At 40.3% G+C, this 24,465-nt stretch overlaps 1 protein-coding gene across 7 annotated transcripts in view; it reads left to right on the forward strand.

The window, feature by feature from the left end:
- LOC131688890 (uncharacterized protein DDB_G0283697-like) overlaps positions 1-20,844 on the forward strand; it is a 157,290-nt gene extending 136,446 nt beyond the window's left edge. For 3 of the 7 annotated variants that reach the window (XM_058973492.1, XM_058973491.1, XM_058973493.1), the window contains exons 4-7: positions 903-2,961; positions 4,072-4,803; positions 19,384-19,638; positions 19,709-20,844. In XM_058973492.1, the coding sequence (XP_058829475.1) occupies positions 903-2,961; positions 4,072-4,803; positions 19,384-19,638; positions 19,709-19,750 (3,088 nt within the window). In that variant the 3' untranslated portion in view covers positions 19,751-20,844. The remainder of the gene's footprint in view (positions 1-902; positions 2,962-4,071; positions 4,804-19,383; positions 19,639-19,708) is intronic. The other 4 variants (XM_058973494.1, XM_058973496.1, XM_058973497.1 and 1 more) reach the window with 4 other exon arrangements.
- Positions 20,845-24,465: the final 3,621 nt, after the last annotated feature.

Here is a 24,465-nt window from a genome sequence, read left to right on the forward strand (position 1 = left end):
AGTTCCTCCGCCTTTGCCCGACAGAGAGGGACCGAGTTCGTCTTCTAACAGCAACCGAGTCATTGCAGGTGCTGGCTGGCTGGTGCAGTCGGTACACAATTCGCACTTTGCGCCGGCAGCCACTACAACGTGCGCACAAGCGGTGACCTTTTTTAGCAGCTAAAGCCATGTGGCACTCTCGGCTTCGGGGCTGTGACGCTGCCTAAGTCTACCCACCTTAACTGATTGCTGTTGCTGCTGCAACCTTGGACGTTCCAATCATGTTAGCCTTCTGACACAGTTTCTCAAAAGATCATAGAATGTGCACCAGGCTGTGTCGAAGGCAAGAACGTTCTTGGCTCGCCAGCTGCATGCAGTAAGTCAGGGTCCACCATCGTATCGAGACATCCAAGATTTGCATGAGTCTTATTCTAATAATTGCACGAAACAATCTCTTCGATCCGATCGCCAACCAGTTACTGGTGCAGAATAATGTGAGGCTATTAAAATAACCGTCAAGGATAACCTTGTGGGATCATTTTTATACTTTTCTCTCTTAGTATGCCAGCATCCGCCTGTAGGTTAGAACTTGAGCTGAACGTTTTTTTAAACGAGAAGTTCAATGTCACGCATTTAGAGAACAAGAGAGATGGTCATAGTTCAAAAAATACTTATTAAATAATTAATGGAACAATGCGGCCATTCGTGCACGTTGATTGAGTTTGCCGTGTGAATCACTGCCATAGGAAGTAAGTCGTATGTGACTTCCTTTGTTGAGCGAAAAAAAAAAACAAACATTGAAGGTCATGGAAATTAGAATTTTGTCTGACAGGTGGATTTGTTCAAACTCTATACAACGTTCGTTGAAAAATCCAGCAAAAAACAAACACTAACAAATATGTTTCTCTTTTGTCTCTTTTCAGACTAAATAAGCGCAGTATGCACGTTATGGAGGAGGGCGGCGATGTGCTCGTCTGCTCGGATGCCAAAATAGTCAGCCTAAAGTCCGCCATCAGTAGTGTAGCGAAACCACCAGCGGAGGCAGCCTCCGAAGTAAGGACAGACAATGGAACAACAATTTCGGACCCGATAGGAAAGTCCAAAAGCGTCGAAGAAATATCCAGTGCCGATGCACCAAAGCCAGCCGGCGAAAATCGCAGGAATGAAGAGAACAAGGAGAACATGACTGTCAAAGATAACTCGAAAGATTCTGGCCGGGAAGCGGTACCGGAGGAGAAGGTGAAAACAACCGATGTCGAGCGGAGCGAGAGGCGCGAACGGAAATCGGTGAAATCGGAAATGGAAGACGTGATGAATGACATCGATGAGATTATCGAAGATGTCAAATATCAGAATGGATCGAAGGCTGATTTTAACGAGGAACTCGCATTCCAAATGGACATGGATGGAAGCCAACCGGATGACGAGGTACAATATGATGAAGAGGAAGACGAAGATGAGGATGAGGAGGGTGCTGTCGATTTATCCTCATCGTATGATGCCAATAAGAGTGATCGAGAGGATTACGGTAGACATAGTCAGACAGATGAGTCGGATGCGGTTGAGCTGATTGATAGCTCACCGGAAAAAAGTTCACAGGAGCAGCCTGTAAAGAAACCAGCGAAGAAACCTAATGTGTCAAAGCTAGAAAGTGATCTCAACAGCAGCATCAAAGCTGAAAGCGATAAGTCAATAAAAGTGAAAGAAGCTGGTGAACATCCTTTGAAAAAGAAGCAGGAGTCGGTTGAAAAGCCTTCATTGAGTGCAAGCAAGTCTAGTCCTAAAAAAGAGGAGGAACCATCAGAAAGGTCAAAGGAGATTGAGACTGTTTCACGGAAGCGTCGACGCTCGGTTGACAACGAAGAGCTCGAAGAAGAACCGATTATTCCATCGAAGAAACTGAAAAGAGAGTTGGAATGCAACTTCCAAACTCATGACCGGCTGTTGAAGGAGTACATCGAAACTACCTCCAATAACTCAGTTGATGATGTTCAAAAGCATACGGACTCTCTGGTGGTCGAAATTCGGACCCTAAACGAAATGATACGTGCCAAAGAAAACGAATGGAACAACATGATCCATTTGAAGAAAGTTAAAGAAGAAATTTTGCTTCGATTGACCCGGAAGAAACATGTGATGGACATCACCGATACCAAACTAGGGGAAGTTTCCGAGTACAGTCACTTTGATTCCTCGAATCTAACCAACGTACGATCTGCTTCTGTAGGCCCGCGACCACCTACCCCTCCTCCGGAGGTGGACATTCGTCCTGCCTCGGTTACACCGATGCACAGTAGCACTTTGAACACAAGTAAAAATGCTAACATATCGAACCACTCGATTTCCGGTAGTCGCAAAGACAACAGCCTGTTTGCCCAGTTCAACCACAGCAACAGTTCCGTAACCATGGTGCCATTGTCAACGTCCTCTTCGTTGATCACTTCCACAAACACGATACTGCAATCACGCGCAAATATGAAATCATCCGAGGTTGCAAAAGAAAAGTCCAACGCGGTGCAAATACAGCGACAAATTCTTCCCAAGCCGATTCTCTCCAATCATCAGCAAATTTTGAACAATTTGGCCATGTCCGCCGGATTGACTGCAGCGGCCATCACTAGCGCCGGTGCCACATCGATCTCGAATGCTGCCCCGACGGCAACGGTTTCCAATGCAGCCACCATCAACAATATTCTGGCAGGACTGTCCGCCCAAGCAGTTGCTCTGTTAAACGGGCACCATAGCCCATCGGGATCCAATCATCTTCAGCAGGGCAACAACTTGCAAGTCGGACGACAGGGTGTCATCAAGGATGTCAAAAGTATTATCGCTGACTACAGGCAAAAGCACCCGGAGCAGGTACCGCGAAGGGGCCGACGATTGAAAAATATTCCAAACAGCGGATATGATGCCAGCAAAGGTGGAATCGGCTCAGCGGCATCCCGGATGACGGAGTTGAGTTTTCTTCTGGCGGCTGCAGAGGTGAGCGTTCATATTTTACATACATCGTGTAATAGAGAGAGAGAGCGGGACGGGAACCTTTCATTTGGCCCATTTTGGCATGCTTGCTTCTTTGTTTGTGTCAGTAATGCTTTGCGTTTTGAGTTTTAATTTATTTTGACCCATTCACCTCATCTAACCCGGATAGGAGGACTGATAGGTAGCATAGCACTGACACAGGATACAGAAAGTGGAGCATAGTAAGGGCTTTTAAGGTAATCATGTCAGCTAGAAGTTGGTTAAAATTGCTATTTAGGTAATAGGATAAAAAAAAAATAATACCATCCTGTTACACTAAAATCGTTTTCTTATATGAAAGTCTAGTACATATAAATTGGACTAGACAATATCCAGCTTTCCAATGTTTCAACCCCCAAAATAAGTGTGAAGCGCAGAATTTCTTCGGAGTTATCTTGATTCGTGAAATTTTTGCCCGGGATATCAAGGTCCTTACCGTAATCCGCGAATCAATGAAAACACCCAAAAAAATTCGCATCGCCTTTTTTCGTCTGAGAATACTGCTCAGAATGATATGAGTAAGTCCTGCGCAAGAACATCATTTTTGAATTTTCAAAATTTCTCGTAAATTTATCCTGAGACAACATTTTTTACGCTATGTTAGTGCGATAGATTCAATGTTTTTGTTTTGGTAAAAAGTTCGTTCACCAGTCGTTAAACATCTCGAATGTCATTGGTACAATTATTTATATTCTTATCGAAGCCGTTTATTTGAGGTGGAAGGATCCCGTAGCGTTGAGGTAGATACTATTCGGTTTTGGTAGTGATGAATGTCCAAAAATTTTGTAATGAAAATAGAAAAGAAAAAGTAAAGCTTGAGAATAGTTCGAACAACCAGCTCCGACGACCTCATAGATGACCCAAACTCAGACATAATGACCGCTACAGCTGTAACGACGTATATGTTTTTGCTATTATATACTCCGCTTTTTAATCCCAATCCTGCGTTCAACGTCCTCCACACGATCATAATACAGTTTCCATCACATCCACATCTCACTACCCTTTGTGCACTATATGTTCCGCCACGATTCCCATTGCTGTACACTCACACGATCCCGCCCTTCTTTTCAGAACTCCCGTCCCTCTAGCAACGATTCGTCCCAGAGCAATTCCAACAACTTACCCGCCAGTGGCGCCACCACCCCAACCGGCCTTTCCTTCAAGGATGTCCTGGTACAATTTGCCAAAATGAGCCAATCGGACCGCAATCTGCTGTCCAATTTGAGCAGCATTACCAGTGCAGCTGTCGCTGCCACAACTGCTTCCGCTTCAGCTACAACCAATTCTTCATCTTCTTCCCAACAGCAGCAGCAACATTCTCAGCAAAACGCTACCGCCAATCTGAGTAAGGGAGCCTATCCGGAGGTAACACTGCACCCGGTGATGAACTCTAGTTCCGCCTCGGGAACCGCTACCACCGATATGAATCACTCGACCGGAAGCAACTCCAGCGCCAACCAATCTCAAAACAATAACAACTCGACCAACTCCCTTCTGCACGGTATTCTAACCAAAGCCTCATCCCGCCCGAACGCAGCCGGGTTCACGTCGTTTTCGCCAACGCTGGCCCGGTTGCTGACGGCACCGGAACGTATGAATTCGCAGGCGGCCACCGTCACCTCCGGAGCGTTGGCCAATCTGCAGGCAAACACCGGACTCAATTTGTCCAAGTCGAACAGTGAAATCACGATCACACCGGTCGGAGCCTCCAATCTGCAGCAATCGCTGTTGGCACACCAGCAACAGGTGCAGGAGCAGCAGAAACAGCTCCAGCGGCTACGGGAGCAGCATTTCCTAAATATGGTGAGTGTTTCGTCTAGCTTGCATTTTTAGGAAATGCCATGGAATTTGCATTGGAATTTAATTCATTTTACAAAAAATTTCTGTCAGTCGTTTTATTGTTATCATTTTTTCATGCAAAATATATTACGATTAACAAAAATTCGTTCTTGCAAACGACCAAACAACGTGCTCGACGCCACAAACCCAAATATTACTCTCAGTAAATCTAATACGAAAGAGATGAGCGTCGCACATATAGAACATCTGAAAAACGAAGTCCGACTTACATCCACCGTCCCAGGTCCCCAGTGTTTCTATGCGGTTTTCCAATTATTGAGCCATACATTTTTTAAATAATCTAAAGGATAAAAGTGCTCAGATATACGCATGAGGGCACAACACCTAAATTAGAAAAGTGGGATGTTTGTGTTTCGTATTCTTCTCGTCAGTAAATGACACCAACTTGCTACCAGTTAGATGAGACATACAAACTGGCTGGCTCAGTTTCTCGTCAGCAAACCAGAGCTTCTGTGTTTGGCTACCCGACACTCAGTCTAATACGCTTGTTTTAACCAGAGAGTCCGCACTCTCGTTTGCCGGGATTGAAGAATTAGCAGGAACCCCCATACCATGGTCAAATGATATGATTTCCCTGCCAAAGCACTTCCCGCATTCCCCAACAAATAAGGAGAGTGCTTATCGTCCTTCAATGATCAAAGATTCTCAATTGTACTAAGGCGATCAGCAAAGCCGAAATAATGGTCTGTGGGCAGAGTGTCAATGATGATGAGGGCATAATGAATTGCAGTTAATTCTGCGACGTAAACTGAAGCAGAACCATTGAATTTGTAGGAGAGGGATATATTGTTGTAGAAAATTCCGAGGCCAATGGACACTTCGATGCAAGATCCATCAGTGAAGAACATTTTCTCGCAATCAATGTGTATGTATTAATTTTCAAAAGAATTGAGATCTCCCGCGATCGTTGATGTTCTGGAAGAATAGTGACATGAAAAGTATATGATTGAAGTACACTTTCATAAATCTGATTTGTGATCGAAACTCGGCAAGCATTTTAGTGTTTTCAATAACCAGTGCATTCATAACCTCACATTGGATGAGCAGAGGAGAAGAGAGATCCCAGAAACGGTATTTTAACGGAAGTATACTGCCCATAAAAGCATAAGAGTCCCATGTTGAAAAACAGCAAACCGAGAAAAACGCTGTTCAAGATTGTCCCATCCATTGAGCCAAATGTTTTGGTATTTTTTATATTTTCTAAACAAACCCGGTAATCTTATTTGTGCAGTGTGATTCAGCGGTGATACAGAATACAATCCAACGTATAACTCATTTTCGACCAAATTTCATGTGGGAATCGTATGTTTTATGGGCAGTATACCCGCTAGCACTTCGAGGCTCATCGTGTAGGTCGAGTGCATGCAACCTAAGACAATACGCAAACAACGACGCTGTCTTCGTTTCAATTTGATCATATAAGTGTTCGCGGTGGCATGGAAACAAAAACAGCTGTATTCCATTACCGATAGTGTCGTCGTTTGATACAACCTTATTAGATCTCTAAGGAGAGAACCCTACCAAAATCCAGTGATCTTACGAAGAAAATTAATCTTTTGTTGGCAGTATCAGATACCCAATGTATCCTTCCAAGTATCTGTTAGGCCAAACCAGAGTCCGAGGTACTTAAATTCCAAAACTTGGGCGATTCTATCCAAATCTTATGTTGAGCTGTATTACGCTTACTAAAAAACGACTACCTCGGGTTTCTCCATGGAGATCTCGATACCCAGCATTACAGCTATAACGAAAAATGTTTTCAATGTATCTGCAAAAGTTTTTGCAAATTTATAGCGTTGGGCCCTGTGACAGAAACCACGCATCACCTACAATTTATCTGATCGTCCATGAGTTTGCAAGACATTGACGTAGAAAATATGCAGAAGGCGATTTTTAAACATGAGACTTCTGGGTCGTCCACTATACTATGTAATAATTCTGCATAGTGAAGAAAATTTAGGTAAAACATTATTTTTTTCCACCAGGGAGAAAATTGTTATTTGCGCGTAAAGGGCACAAAACATATAGCTTAATTAGTTATTGGAGAGGCGTTTCGAGTTTCTCTCATCAGAATCCGACACTAACTTAGTGACAGGACTAAGCTAGCGCCGGATTGACGCTAGCTGCAAAAAATGAAAACACAATTTATGTTTCTGAGCAGTCCCCCAAGTAGCGTTTCTAGTTTTATAGCACACTGCAAGTGCAATCTAAGCTTTAAGAAAGGCTTCAAGAGTACCATAAAACGTTAATTGTTACTATGGCTGCGTGATGTCCCGTAATAAATGGAGTTTTAAGCCGATGATAATTAACCGTTGTGTGTCCAACGCGGTACCCAGGTACCTTTTTAAGTTTCAATTAATGAAATTCCCATGTTTTGCCTATAGCTGGAAATTGAAACTTTGTGACATCTTAAAACTTCACTAAGTCAAGCTTTTGGGTTAATAATATTGTTGATATAGTAAGAGGGGGAGTTAGGAGGGGCTCCTGAATTTTTTTACTGCGTAACAGGCCGACGTGGGTACCCGGGTACCCACAAAACTGAAATGTCAATAACTAAGGCAATTTCCAACCGATTTCGACACTTTTCGGTGTTTTGGATTCAGGAACTCATCCACTTTTAGACTTGGTAAAAATGAATCGGGTTACTTCATACGGTTCCCGGGAATCCGAATTTCCGGAAGCAGGTTCCACTGGTGGGATACTATTTGTGAAATTCAATGGAATACTAGCAATATGGGTATCAAAATTCTTGGAATCTCATCAGTAGGCTGTATATCGTAGTTTTGGAACCATTTGGTGATTTGACCCCGGAACGGACATTCCGGAGCAGGTTCCCGTGGGGCCATGAGTGGCCATTCCATTCCAATTCCATTTTTCAAATTGCCATAGGGTCCCGACACTATAAATAACATACTTTCGAGACAATTTGAAGAGTTTTGATACTCATATTTCTAGGACATTATTAAAATTTACAAATCATTCCCTAGTACTGGAACATTGCTCCGGAAAATCCGGATTACCAAGCACCAGATGCATTAATCCAGTTTTGCAAAATCAAAAAGTGGACGAGTACCTGAATTCAAAACATCTAAAAGTGTCCAAATCGGTTGAAGGAAGCTACAGTTATAAGCATTTCAATTTGTGGGTACCCGGGTACCCACGTTGGCCTGTTAAAGGTGTTTTATTTGTTGGACACATAACTGTTAATGAACCGAAACATGGTTTGGCTTAGCATGCCAATGCGATATGCACTATTGACTATGACTAATATAGCTTTTTCGAGAAGTTGTCGAATTGGCATGGGAGAAGTTTTTCTGACAACAAATTCTATAAACAGTTGTTCAGAATTGATGAAATCACAAACGGTGGCCAAATTTGTGGCAGCTGTTCAGGCCATAATGATAACCACAAAAGATGCATTTAGCACCCCAAAATCAACTGGAAGCAACATCGGTGAGGCACTTTATAACCTTGACGACGGATTTACACTGGTGGTCACCCGTAAGTGCAAGAAGCAGACAAGAACATCTGATCACAGCTATAACAATGATGACTATGGCGTGGAAGACAGGAGATTTGTTTGATTTTGATTTTATTGATTTTTTCAATTGACGGAGTGTCTTATTGAAATTTCTAATAAATATAAATACAGAATCAAATACACATAGTTGTTTGACATAAGATAATATCATAACACATTTAAACAAACAAAGTAGCAGTACGTTTTCCACATAACATTATTTTCACTAGTTTATCATGCCAGTCAATGTATTTCCGTGCTGACGTGGAATCCAAGGAAGTGCGGGACGATTGTCTAAACTCGCGAAACCGTATACTGCGGGGCCATGTTCTTGGAGATAACGCTTTTCCTTTCAAAGTTGCATCCAATTCAACTTTGAAAGAAACGTAGTCGAGAGTTTATGTATCCTGCCACGCCGGCACCAGCTTTTTCACTGATATTGGCATTCTAGTATCAAGGCATGTGGTCACAAGATCAGACACCTGTTCTTCGTTGACCTCGCTACCGATATTTGTCAAAAACAACTTGAAGCTGTCCTCGGTACTCGGAAAACTTGCCAGTGGTGCTTCTCTCATAGTCGATGACAGGGGATCAGTTGTATCTTGCGCAGAATCATTTTCAGCATATTTTAGTGGTTGTTGACTAGGTTTGGCGACTTCAATAAAGTTACATACGGACTCATTCAACAGATCGATACTGGTTCTTAAATTTTCAATTTCCTTATCGCGTTCTTTTTCACGAATGGCGTGCACGGCTACGAGTGAACTTATTGCGTTACGAAATCTTGCATTTTCCAGCACATCAACGCATTTATCACACATCCAAAAAATGTTCGAGTTCGTGCAAGCGTGAAGCTCACCGCCAGTGAATTGCTTGTGAAACACACGCCAGCCGTCGCAAAAACCGTCACATATAACTAAATTTGCCTTTTCAACGGTATGCGATCGTAGGTCAAACACTGAACCGATGGGATAATAGCTGTGCCAGCAGTTTGATATCAAGACGATCCGCAGAGACAAAAGAATATGCGTTACCGTTGATTCAGTATGATACTTTCACGTAAAATTCTGGCACACACGATATTAAGTACTGATTTTGCGGATTGGCTAATAACGAGATCTATATTCACGTTCTATATCAAAATCAATGCTTCACGAAACCGAAATCAGGTGAAATAATACGTTTTCAACAGAGCAGCAAAATAACACAGAAGCACGAAAACGAGAGAATGACCCACGCAATAGGCGAGCAGACAAACGTGTCCCCGCCGCAAAAGAATGTCTCCACGCGCAATAAAAAGTTGCGTGCACAAGATTCAACGGAAAATCAAGAATATTTGTTTTTATTTATATTTTTTATATATTGTAAACATATTAAAGATCCACGGCTCCGTTAAGTTACCGATATGAACCGTGTCAAATAAACGAATTAAAAAAATTATCTTCCTCATAATACTCTCTGTACTTACTGCACCGTGCCTTATTGTCACAGTAGGTGACCGTTGACCCAACTTTTTACAATTAAGGCATAATCCGTTGTGTAACGTAAGCACGGTATACTTCGTAGATTGCAGAATGATGGCTCTCATTCCCCCATAGACGACTTGAGGAACAATGTTTGGGAATAACAATTGTCCCAGTTCAAGCGAGAATGTGGTACTTACTTAACGGAAGAGCCCGACTCAGTGACACTCATAAGTACCACGGTTGGTATTTAGGCAGGATTTACTTCAAGCAAACGATGCCACTGAGATTATAATTTTTTGTTGTAAAAGTTTTGTATCTGCTTATGTCTGAACAGTTTACTGATTGATTAGAATAAATATATATAGTTCTATGTAAAATATTTAGACCCTGGGTAACCGATTATCGAGAGTAAATTCGCCAGAATCAACTTAAACTTCGGGAGTGTTGTTACCATTATAAATTTTATTAATTTAAGTATGCGAATACTTTTTAGGAATCTAGATTTGAATTGCCCGTGGTGATAACACGTAATGTAGTTATGATAGAGTCAAGTATTGTAGGAAAATAATTCTTATTTTTTAAATAGGATTGTTCTTAGAATACAAGCGATAATAACGATCTAATGTACGGGCTTGTTAGCAAGAAAGGGACTTGAAATTAGATTCGAAATGCAGACACGGCGAATCTTCAGATCGTCGATACTAGTCTGAATAAAGTTGTATTGGAACTGATCTTCAACCAATTATTCATTTTCTATGGTAGTGTTTTCACGCCTAGATCCGTTCACACCCTCTTATTCTGTTACTATCAACTGAAGGCTGACAGCACCAAATGTTATCATTAGACATGCGTGGAGGCATCTACATTTAAGGCATGATACGTGATACAAACTATGTCAAAATAGCTAACGCAATTCGGGCGAAAGTCGCACGTAAAGAGCCTGATGGGAAAGTAGTTCTTCATCCCATATACGAAAGAAATTGAAAACAATTTCTCGCATTTAAGTATCCTAACGGACTGAAGCAAGGGGTCCTTGAAACGGCCGACGCCATGTTTCAGTAAGCAATTCTTCGACGGTCAAACACGACACGGTGACCACACCGCCAATTTCCACGTTCCGTGAAGGCACATATACGCAGTACTTTGGTTCCCAAGTAACCATAAGCATTTTTGCCATTTGCAAGAATGTGGTCGGTTATCTGCACCCTAAGAAAATTTACTAAAATGGGAAAATATGAATTTATATCGTCAGGATTCAAAGGAAAAAGGAAATTTATTCATTTCAATTACCATCAAAAGCATTTTGAACATTTTTCTTCATCAGAAGCACAGTATGTATATGTGAAAGACTGGTGCGAATATTATGCACTGCTAATGCACCGACGAATAGCCTTCATTGCAAATGAGTGAGTTTCAGTCAGTCCAGTTTTTGACTAAGCTTCATACAAATCAGACAGAAGTCCACGCTGCACAGAGGAGTAACTAGAACAAATTCCTGGCCAATAACCAAAATATTTTTTTTCGATTTTCTATTTCGTTATATTTGTTTTACATACCTAAATGCCAGCTGAATAACGTGGCCAAATTAGGAGTATGTCAAAAATTGTTAAAGATTTTTTGCTTGGATGCAAAGTGGTGATATATTAAGGGGTTTTTTAGTCATTTTAATTATATATCCAACAATATCGCTTTCTAGTGATGATGACTGTATTAAGTAAAACAATGTTATTACAAACGTAGTAGAGCACAGCCTTTTGTATAACTTTAGGCTCAAGCCAACTGAAAATAGTAGTGTTGTGGTGCATTGCATCAACTTTAAAAAATTAGTTTTTTAAACATTATATTCCAAATTTGAATGATAAAACCTGTTTTAATCCACCTAGCGGTGCAATTGTGCCTTTCTCATTTCTCCAAACTATGATTTAATAGCTGGTTCGTACGTTCGTTTTCTATGTGATCGCCCTCCACAATCCGTAACTCCGGAGCCGGAAGTCGGTTGGAGATGGAATTTAATATCAGTTTCCGGGGACGCATCACCTTTCATTTGAGACTAAGTTGATCAAATCGGTCTAGCAATTTTCGAGAAACCAATATAACCGTTATTCTGAATTTGGATGCTTCCGGATCCGTCGATGGTGGCCAGTGTGGCCAAAGAGACTTTGAATGACGCAATACTCAACTGCATATTTTGCCTTCCATTTGAGACATGGTTTGAGAAAATCGGTTCAGTCATCACCGATGAACCGATGTTACTTTAATTGTGGAATATGCCCGGAATTCCGGACTTCCGGAATCGTCGATAGTGGACAATATATTCAAAGAATGTTTGATTGGCAATCAGTGATCTAGATCTGCGATTAGAAGTAATTTCAATAGTTTTTAGCCTGAACCCTATTACGATTGTACCGATTTATATGGGAAATTCCAGTGTATCCTTACTAACACCCCTGTAACTCCGGAAGGAAGAGTCAGAACCGAATGAAATTCAGCAGCAGTCAATGGTATTACTGTATCTTTCATTTGAAATCAAGTTTGTAAAAATCGGTAGAGAATTCGTTGGGGAATGGGTGTTATATTAGCTTAGGAACTTGACGGGTTCCCCGGGGGCGTCATGAACCGTCATAGGTGGCCAATGTGGTCAAAGCTGCTTTGATTGATCATTAGTGATCCAGACCCGCAAACTAGAGTAATGTTACATCAATTTTGATATGTTTTACATCATTTGAACATCATGGTGGTATCAGTTTATATGGGAATTTGCTGTGTGACCGCACTCTTCAACCCGTAATTCCGGAACCGGAAGTCGGATCAACTAAAAATTCAAGAGCAGCTTATGGGAGCGTTATACCTTTCAGATGAAGTTGTTAAGTTTGCGAAAATCGGTTCAGCCATCTCTGAGAAAATTGTGTGAGTTTAAATGACACATACACATACATACACACACAGACCTTTGCCGATCTCGACGAACTGAATCGAATGGTGTATGACACTCGGCCCTCCGGGCCTCGGTTAAAAAGTCGATTTTTACAGTGATTGCATAGCCTTTCTTTATATGAGAAAGGCAAAAAGATACATTATACGGCGAGATCCGGCAAAGTTTCTGAAGCAGTATTACAAAAGTAGATTCCAGCTATCTGAAAAACATTCGAGCTCTTCCGATCTTGTCCGATCCACAGATTCCAAGCGATTTGAAAATATTGAAATTTTTAGTAATTTGAGGTACACCGAAATGCTGTAGGGCCAAGTACTATGTTTTTCAAAATGTATCTCTATGAAAATATGCACAGGCGTCCCTTTTCTTCCCCCTTTTCCACTGATCAACTGTTTTTGCAACTGGAAAACCAAATGTATTCACAAAGATCATCTCGAAATTACTAGTATTCGAAAGGATATAGAAAATTGACCTATGCACTGGTAGGTGGATAGATGCCAAATTGTTCCAAAAACCAATTTTAGTCTATTTTTGTTCATATTAAGGCATAATAAAAGCAATAGCAGCAACAAATAATTTTGGCCAGGAATTGACCCCAGTTACTCCTCTGTGCGCTGGCACATATCCGTAGGGGGTTGTGAGGGGGTGGCTCAAGGAATAAACCCCTTCCCCACCAAAATTTCTGAAAAAATTATAATAACGAATCAAAAAAAAATCGAATTCCAAAGAAGTATTTCGGTGAAAGTTTTGTATATCGTGGATAGCGATCTGAAAATGTTCACACAAATTGATGTGAAAATTATGTAGAATAAATTTGATAAAAGACTGATCATTAAAACTCTCAACAAGCCAGTGCTTTCTCACTAGTGATTTCCATGGTTAACGAACAACGCATAAAACGATCCTACTTAATCATGTGCCCGACACAGGTTAGATAGTATGCGATTCTAGTAGCGAGAGCATATGATGCCTCAATCTTAGCCAAAATTAGATTTTTATGCTTTGAAATTTTAAGGGAAACTGGTCAAATTCGGACATAGTAAGGGGTTAGGAGCTGTAGAACTGAATCTTGTCAACCGTTTGGCAAAATCAGATGATTCCCTGGCAGCCTGGTCGATTGTTATGATGCAAGTCCAAGTCCCACCAGCAGTGTCTGCTCCAAATTTGAGCTAAATCGGCCAATTCCAAGTACCGGACCAACGTGCTTGAAGTTTGCGTGGAATTTTTTGATAGATTATATGGAGAAAGCCAATCTGGTCGTGTATTTGTGTCTACACAAATATTGGGAATTAATATTGCATAATGGCGTTTGGCTCCCTAGCCAAAAGACAAGAGTTCGTTTTCGCTTTCTCGTCAGCAAACCCGAGCCTCTGTGCTTGCTTCCCGGGACATCACTCGGGACAAGTTTGTTGCTTTGAACGGTCACATATGTCGTGTGAACTGTTTGGAATTTTTTGTGTCTAACTAGTGCTAATTTGGGTACTAGTTTAGATACATCGTCTAACTAGACACCCAGATGGTGTTAGTTACTGACGAGATGAATTCGAAACACAAAAAATAAAACTTAAAATATTTTGGTTGTAGAACAGAACATACGAGTCTGTTTGCTTCAGCAATCGGCACAAAAAGAACGTGCTAATATAACACAAAAATAATACTATGCTATATTTCAGCCTAAGGAGGAAAATTGGGTAAACACCAAAATTTCTCACTAAGGCGAAAAATTTTTTTTGGTAAAACCAGTCTTTGCACCTGAAGGGCACAAATCCTTATTTGTTACACGGGTGCGTTTCGGCTTCGCCTCATCAGAAACCGACACTAACTTTTTGTCGGAACAAATTAGCGCCGGCTTGACGCGTCAAGCCGGCGCTAATCTATTCCGACAAAAAGTTAGTGTCGGTTTCTGATGAGGCGGAGCCGAAACGCACCCGTATAACGAAAAATAATATTTATCAACCATATAATAAAATAATATTTAACAACCAACCAGTGCCAGCAACCGACCACTTTCCCGTAATGAAAAACGGGCTGTCAATCTCTACAAGGGAGGTTATTAGCAGAAAAGCGGTGCTCAGGCTCGAAAACTCTAGAAAAAAATATCACTGCAATATTTGTTTGGTTCTGAAGTAAAATAGCATGTAGAAAAAATTTCAATTCTTGTTTTGAGAAGAACTGTTGTCGAACCACAAAATAATTTTTTTGAGATATCTATACTATCAAAATACACAGCAACTCAGTATTTTTCACTCATGAAGGACGACTGAAGCCCACTAGTAAAGCCTATAGCTCTTTACTACACTGGATTAGGAGAAATAACAAATCCATGAGTTTAAGCTCATAGGTGCACATAGGTTCGTACATGCACGGGGAACCAAAAATCCGGATGTGCAACTGCATTACTGCAGGGCTGTCACGTATCAAATGCTATGAAGTTCAGTAATCAGATTCACAAAGATCACACGAATAATACTCAACACGCTGAATAGTAGCCATGTGATAACTGCACTCAAAAAATAAATCACATTGCTTCTACGTGAAAACATATATGATTCTCATCCACCGCACTTTTCACGTATATTCTATCGGATGATACTGTAAATTAAAGCCAGCTACAATACCTGAATCATCAGGTATAAGTTACGTGTTTTTGAGACACTTAGTAATAGAAAATCCCGTAAACATTACATGAAGCCAAACGTAACAACGACTTGAAGCCCAACGTAACAACTACATGGAGTCAAACCTAACAAGTATGTGAAAATAAACGTAACAATTATATGATGTCAAACGGGATTATTACTTGAAAGCGCACATGTGGGTTTTTTTTCAATTATTTTCATTTCCACAAATAAAATCAGTTTGTATAAATTTCTTTCGATTTATTTAAATCCTAATTGCAGTAACTAAATATAATCTTCATGTATTTGAAGAGTGCACTTGAAACACCGAGACTAAATGCCTTCTACAAAGTCTAGTATCAAATGCAAAGAATAATACAATAATTCAACCTGCATATAATAGAATAAAAAATATCGAGCTATTATATATTACAATAATCCTTAACAATTGCTTATGCAGTATAAAAATTACATTCTATTCTATCAATTCACATTTTTGTTTGGATAATCAATTATTTCGAGTCTTACTATATGTTGGCATACCTTTTTGTTAAATTAGGTGGAGTTCTATAAAAAATGAATGCGCTTGGTTATAAGCAGCGTAAGAATATACATATTCAATCACTAGATAAAGGCCAACATATGGTGAGATCGACAACGCAAGCAGTACTTTTATGAAGATTGCAACACCAAACTGTATCTGCTCTTTAATTTAATGATTTTTTTTTAAATTTGATGAACATATAACATTTAATCTAATCGCAAATATCGTTACAAATTAGGTTATTGATGTGAATACGATGCATTTCCAACCAACTCTGAATAGCAGATGAAATCACGCCACTCGAAATCTATGTCAATTTATTCCTTTTGTAATTTTGTGAATAAATCACCCACAGAACCAAATCACATGTTTGAACAATGGTTCCTGCTGTGACTCTCCAGTGTTAATCGCAGATACGGTACGCTACTCGGTTTGCTAGGTATGAAGTATACTCTTCCCTGTAGTTTGAAATTGCAGGTTGCTAACACCAATCGACGAAGAACGTGACACCTTACTCCAAGTATAGTTGAACAGGAAAATCAGCCGGTCATTTGTACAGCCTAATCACCAGTATTGTCATAATATGATCACAGTAATAAGGATCACATAATTTGTATGTACCAAATGTTAGTTCCCGTATCGTGCGGTAGTTTGTGGGATGGTATGCACATCAGATACACAAATATGGATCGTGAAAGCAGAATATGTAGTCTAAAAATATAGAAAACCTTTGATAATTGATATATTTAGAAGTAATTGGCGATTTGCGGCAAAGCCAAAATTAGTCATGCGACACCTATGATTCAGCTCATGAACTGGCAAAGTGATACAGTTTGCTTTTTTTCACCCGTAAGTGAGTCGTAGCTTACAACAAAATCTTCATTATCTTCTCGGAAAAAGCTTACCACTGCCAAAATATGAATGAAACGAGTAAGAAATTTAGTTTTATTTGCAATTTTTCTGAAATTACAGCCATTTGCAACTATTTCACTCATACATTTCTTCGAAATGTAATCGGGGTATTATTGTGGTTATAAAAAATCGTTCCATAAATAAAGTTCCAACTCGAAACCGAGACCCAATCAGTACCAATGTCAAACTCCTTCATATTTTGAACTACGTAGGAGATTCAGTGAAGACTATCGGAGAGAAGGATCGGCTGTGCATGATACAAAGCCGACACTTTCCTATTAGCCGGATATATTCTTTCCTCGCCTGATCTGGAGAGTTTCATGAATTTACACCATCTCATGAAGGTTTAGCTTAACTTAGGACGAACGGGAAATGCTGTTGCGGCGGCTACGGTGCTCAACAAATTACATTTCGAAACAGCGCGCATATAGCTCTACGAAAAATATTAGAAACCACTATGTTTTACACTCTTTTCGCAAGATGTTTACTCATCATCTTATAAAATGATGGTTTTCCTTCATTTTCATAAACAATTATCAACAAATTGATCGGTAATTTGGTGTTTAAAAGTCATTTTTTACCAATGTTTACAGAAAATATATGCACTATGACAGAACAGAATCAAATCAGTAACACTTTCCTTCCAGCGCTATCTGCGAGCGGTTTCAACGTAGAATCGCCAATAAGAACTGTTGTAATAAAATTAACTCACCCTTATGACGGACCAGCACCGTCGGAATATATTTATTGGTGGTGCCTATGGTTAACAGACTTTCGTCCATCGACCGAAACACCTCCATGATTTTCCTGAACATTCCGGACGACACGGTTGATGTATGTTGGGTGCGATCTATTTGACTATTGGTTCTGACAGGAGACTCGTCGGCACTTTATACACTCGGAATGGTCCCATTTCAATATTGCATCATCACTCAACTCATAACAACAAACCAATCGAGCGTTTTTTGTGGAAAGGGCCTATAACCATATTGACGAAATACACCTTGGAAATAACAGAGGAAAGATTAATTTAAGTGTAATGCAGTACATGTTTCGCACCGGAAAAAACGACTTTACTTTGCACTTATATATCGTGCTCAATTTGGTCAAAAGTTATTCTGAAATTTAGATAACTAATATGAATCTTACCTATCATGAGAATATAACAAGCAAAATTTAATTGAATCAGCGATTAAATTTGCAGCCATTTTTTCACACAGGAAATTCACATAAACTGCGATTCAACGATTAGCTTCGTATCACTTAAACGTCATGTGTGAATAAAATAGATTTTACAGTATTGTCAAATGTTGTTTACAGGAATCACGTAATATATGGTTAATGATGGAAAATATTCATTTACATGAAAATTCACGTAAAATTAAAGTGCTTTATTTTTTGAGTGTGAGTTTGTTATGAAGAGGCTAACAGCGAATCTTGCGCATTGTCCAGCTAATCGACGGTGGTAAACCTGGACCAACGAGGCTCTAGCCAATTAGTCTGCCACTTCAATTCCAGTAATGCTGGAATGACCTGTAAGCTTTTGCAATGTTGAGTTCTTCGATTTGAGTTCGACATGCGACTACCAATTTCGAACTCTAATCTGGCCTAACTAAGTTATTTTAGAGTAGCCTGACTGTCAGAGCAGAAATAAATTCTTTTACTTCAAATTTCCTGTTGAATTGCCGATTTATGTCACATAGTATGGCAAAGATTGAAGAAATACAAGTAAAAAAATGTTTTTCTTCTAATTTATTTGACAGAGATCCTTTTCTTGACGGTGATGCATTAGATACGTTGTCCTGCTCGACTTGGGACTATTTAATTCAAGTAAAATGAAAAAAAAATGCGAAATATTTATATCTACTTATAACAGAAATTCTAGCCTGTGCATAAAGAATAAACTATTGTATTATAATACAATATTTAGACAAACAAATCTAGCCAATTTTTGCTACCAGAAATAAATAGGCTTCAAAGAATCCAGAACGAAATTCTGAAAATTGTTGTAGCATATAGCACAAATGTGTTACACAGACTCTCAAATATAGATAAATTAAAAATTTCTACAAATAGTATTATAAAGAATTTCTAATAACAATCGATGTATTAATAAATTGCAACGATTGACTCGCTTTATAGTTTGTAAGTTATTGTAGGATCCGTTTAGATTGTCGTTCTAACTCAAAATTTTGCTTCATACATTTTCGAACTTCAAACGTAATGATTGTTGTATTTTCTTTGCCGTCCACTATTCCATTCTTTCTATTCTCTGTGACATGTTCATAAATGAGTAGTGGAACAATATCATTCCGTATTACTTCTCTTTTTTCTATTCTTGTAATATCGAAACAATAGCGTAAAATCGAACAAAGCATGTTCAATTCCGTCATGATTTTATAGGAACATTTCACAGCCCACGGGCAAATTCGTCATAAACTGCCTTTTTGCAAATTGAGAAAATTCAAACAACTGCCACATTTTGCCACCTCAATCAACGCCGCCATAGAAACAAAACAAACTTAGCATAGCTCTACTTACAGGACGATGAAGCGGACGACAGTGTCGATCGTCTAGTGATCGACGAAGGCGATGATCATCATGGCTCCTCCAGTGCTACCCATCACCGGGAACGGGAACCGAATGTCGTCCTCACAACCCGTGGTGGAAATCGACCCGAATTTCACGAAAATGACGTTCCGGAGTGTCAGGGCTGCAAGAAACGGGAAGCCCAGTTCGTTTGTGCCGGCTGTGGTAATCAGTGGTACTGCAGCCGCGATTGTCAGGTAAGCTAGTGTATTTGTTGTAAACGATGTCATGGCTCTAATATTCAACATACTCGTGTTTTTTTTTCAGGTTAACGCATGGGACGACCACTCCGAAGTTTGCACTGGGTAAATATTGCGAAAACATACAGTCACACTTATTGACAAATACCACAGAGGAAAAGGTATCGTTTTTTTTATTGCAAATGACTATTCGAACAGAACATAATACACTGAACTATCGGTTTAAGCTAGCAGGATAAAATAATTGAAACCGAAACTGCAGCATAATTTATCAGTATGGGATTTCTTACCAATCAAGCGACAATTTATTAGCGTAACTTTTTGAATAACTTTAAATAACTACCACACATACACGAAGACTTTGCGCGCAGCGAGCCGGCATGATTTTGAACAATAAGATTTCCTTCCGTAGAAGGAGGTAAGGGCGTTCTCTTACAAAATATCCTATTTTTTATAAAATCATGCTTATTATATCGGTTGGTTGTGCAATCACAGGTTGGCACAACTACGATCACCACCACCACCAAGATTAGCATTAGAATTTAGTTGCATTTGGTTGTTGCTTAAGTGAAAGTTTCTCAGCAGAAAACATTTCTCATCTCAGATAGAAAAAATCGGTAATATTCATGCTTTCCCAAATTTAGTTCTTTTTTCAGTATGAAAGTGACAGGTCTTTGATTGAAAAAAATGAGGAGGATTATTGCTACTGCTTATTACTTCCGGCTTTTGAATCCATGAAATAACTAATTCGAATACTATAAATAAAAAAGTTCAGAGGAAAACATTCGTCAACATTTAAATCGACATTTAATCAAACGAAATAGTATGTGTACCGTGTAAGTGGACAACGTTAACTACACTTATTTAAATATTACATTTAATTATATTTTAATTGATCATATATTTACCAATACATTTATGGTAAAAGTGCGATAAGCTAACACACATAAATTGCAAACGTAGAGTAGTTGAGCGCTAGATATACTGAGTTAGTATTAGTAAGTGTATGGAACTGAACGGAATGTATGAAGCATTACTACGAAAATAAAGCAAAGCAAACGATGAAAGCTCGTACCAGTGATGATGATAGATAAAGTGCGTGGCTCATTAGGGAGCTGTACTACTAGCAGGTCGATTGGATCACACGTGTTTTGTATCTTACACGTAACAAATTGAATAAAATAAACCAAGAAACATAATTTAGTACACCGTTTCCGTAACTCTAAAACAACCGAAAGTGGATCCTTAAAACGTCTTATTCATTTAAATAGAACTCTCCCATATATAATGTTGCTACATACAATATACTCGAAGCGCATGCAACTTAAGACAATATGCAAACAACAATATTGCTAAAACATGTTAAATCTAGTGATGATTATTCCAATCCTTTGTACATGTTGGATAATAGAATAGAAAGTACTTCACCTTGCCTCAATCCATTCAATGTGACAAACGAGCAGGATGTGTCGGTTATTTCGAAGCTTGATTTTGACACGTCCAGTGTCATATCATACAATCATCTTAAAAAGCTTTGTCGGAAGACATGTCCAAGCATTATCTGTCACAGTTCATGTTTGGTAGGACCTAATACAAATAGAATGAAAAATCGCACTACTCCATCCAACATTTTATCTGCAACATCCCTGTAGGTACATGGCCCAAAAAACGGTCCGATATTTTGTTTCTGCTTGCTCAGATATTCGATCTGGACTCGATGAATATATTAATCTATCTTCCTAGTCGGTTTCCGGGATTGAGATTTTCTATCGCGAAGTTACTTATCAGCTTCCTGTTATCTTGCTTATTCCGATTAGTAAGTCGGCCACCTCAGAAACGTCGTCGCGAGATTGGCCCTGATTCGAGCAATATTCCTGTACGTGGTCGAAAGGAAGTCGATAATAGTAACATTGTTACGGTTCCACCTCCCTCATAGTTGCTCTGTTTGTATCTTCCCACTTTTATCCTAGCGTTAGGAAGGAGACTGTCGAAAAAATGTCCAAAAAAGAACCAAACCGCTTGTGCAAAGGCACAGATGTCTGCATTTTGAACTTTACATCCTTCAAAGTTTGAGTTAACTCAAAGTACCGCGATACAGTTCGTAACCCTGACACATAACCGCAAGGCGCGAATTTGAGGATATCCGTACCCAGAACATATGGTGCCCGCCGACTGATTTTCCTCCGCCTTTAGAAGAAGCATGCAATCCCGTAATGCAACCCGACCGATCAACCATCCTGTCGAGAATTCCGCAACGATTGGCAATGCCGCCATATCGAGCTATTCTGGTTGCAGTTGAAAACTGGAAAATCCGACCAGCGACAATCGTATTTTCTCTGGTTCTAAACAATGAAATCACGTCGGAAGTAGTGCGCATTTTTCGTATAATAATGCGCTATAATGCGCACGTCTTCAAACGTCGTAAATTAGCACTGAGCATGAGAAAAAACAATTGTCGCTGGTTGGTTTTTCCAGTTTTACTATCAGAGTAATACACCGCCATTGTGATGAAGTGGCGATGTTGAGCGCATACTGGGACGCAGCGCAGTTGGTACTATGAAAGCCCTAGACCCCCCCCCCCCCGCCACTGTTGAGCCCTTGCCGCCAGCGTTCAGCAATCGTCCAGATCCTGTGAGCTTGGGTTGTGAAGAGGTCACCCAAGCCGTAATTTTTGGCAAGTGTACAAAATGTAACGACCCAACGTCGCAATCGTCTCACGCTTCTAGCTCATCGTCTGACCCCCCGTAAGCTGATCCGTTCCAGCTCTCCGTATCGCACCATCGGGGTTCATCGCACACTGGTACTCGTCATAGTTGGCACTATGGAAGTCCTCGGTCCTCCTGTCACTGTCGAGGTTTTGCAGCCAGCGAGCATCAGTCGTCCCGGTCCTGTATGGGTGGAAGGATCTTCCAAACCGTCACAAATATATTTTTTCCTGAATACTCCAAACGCTGACGTTTTTCTTCGCTTCCAGTAATATACCTTGCTCCGACATCTCGTGACCAGATGCCAACCATTTCCTTCGTCCATAACGATCGACGTATTCTGGGGCGCAACGCAGGTGATATGGGATGCCTCAACAGCTATACGATATCGGGGGTCCTATTCTCACAGACACGTCACCTAGTGACTAGATAAAAATTTCCTTCTACTCGCTATGTGATTGTGAGAATAGAGCCCCGGGTACTCCATGGTATAATAGCCCGAGTGATCAACGATGCCCGGTGCGCGAACAAGTGGCCATCAGGTAAAACTTGCCGATCGCAATCTGTTTCTGTGTGTCGTGCATTATACACTTGATAGAAATCGTTATTCTAGCCTGATTGATGAACATCTTTCTTTCGTTTCGTTCATCACCTCGATCGCCGCTCCGACTAATGATACTGTTATTCTGAGTGATTTCAACTCACCTGCCTTGACGTGGTGCCAGGCAGGTAATGTATTTCTACGCTTGTGTAAGAATGGACGTACTTTGGACTTCTGCTTTGTAAGTGCCCGGGGGTATGCTCCGTATACCAAAATAGTAAGGTCAATTTATACACTTCTAATCAATCTCTTTGCATTTTTTTCTTTATTCGGCATGGTATGATTCCTTTTATTACTATATCTTAAATTAGATACATACTAACACTCACTAACACAATTAATTGCATATTTGCTCATATACGTACAAACGCTCGTGGCCTTAGCGATAACATAAACCTGGTCACAAACGCGAACATGCAATTTTAATCGTCTGTGATACTATGTGATACTTTTGCCCGCAATTTCGCCAACATTAACAGTCTATCGAATACATTAACCTACAAACGCTCGATGATACACACGCTCGAGAAATCCCTACGCCCGCGTATATACGAATAGTACAATGAATGTCAGTTCGTGGGGCAGTACCAGGCGGGTTTCATGAGCGAACGATCTACCACAGACCAGGTGTTCGCTCTTCGTCAAGTACTGCAGAAATGCCGCGAGTACAATGTGCCCACACATCATTTGGTCGGTGTTAGGTCAGACCGGACTAAGTGACAGTGCATTGATTTCGAGAAAAACGCGTTTAAAGTTTGAATCGCAGCATCCTTTACATTATGATTGGAAAATAATTTTTACCATAATTCTTGTTTATTGTTTCATATTTCAAATCTGGTAAAAGTGGAATGTAGATGAAGAAATTCTTTATCCAGCGCTATCATTAACTCATTTTTTGATGTTTTGCGACTTGGTCCGGTCTGACTTAACACTGACCATTTGTTCATCGACTTCAAAGCCGCATACGACACTATCGATCGAGATCAGCTATGGCAGATTATGCACGAGTACGGATTCCCGGACAAACTGACGCGATTAGTGAAGGCGACGATGGATCGGGTGATGTGCGTAGTATGTGTCTCAGGGACGCTCTCGAGTCCCTTCGAATCACGCAGAGGGTTACGGCAAGGTGATGGTCTCTCGTGTCTGTTATTCAACATCGCGCTGGAAGGTGTAATAAGAAGAGCAAGGATCGACACGAGTGGTACGATTTTCACAAAGTCCGTTCAGCTACTTGGCTTCGCCGATGACGTTGATATTATTGCACGAAACTTTGAGAAGATGGAGGAAGTCTACATCAGACTGAAAAGAGAAGCCAAGCGCGTCGGACTTGCCATCAACACGTCGAAGACAAAGTACATGATAGGAAGAGGTTCACTAGAAGAGAATGAGAACCGCCCGCTTCGAGTTTGCATCGGTGGCGACGAAATCGAGGTGGTTGAAGAGTTCGTGTACTTGGGCTCACTGGTGACCGCCGACAATGATACCAGCAGAGAGATTCGTAGACGCATCGTGGCA

Source organism: Topomyia yanbarensis, chromosome 3 (genome assembly GCF_030247195.1).
Source record: "Topomyia yanbarensis strain Yona2022 chromosome 3, ASM3024719v1, whole genome shotgun sequence".
NCBI classification, from domain to species: Eukaryota; Metazoa; Arthropoda; class Insecta; order Diptera; family Culicidae; genus Topomyia; species Topomyia yanbarensis.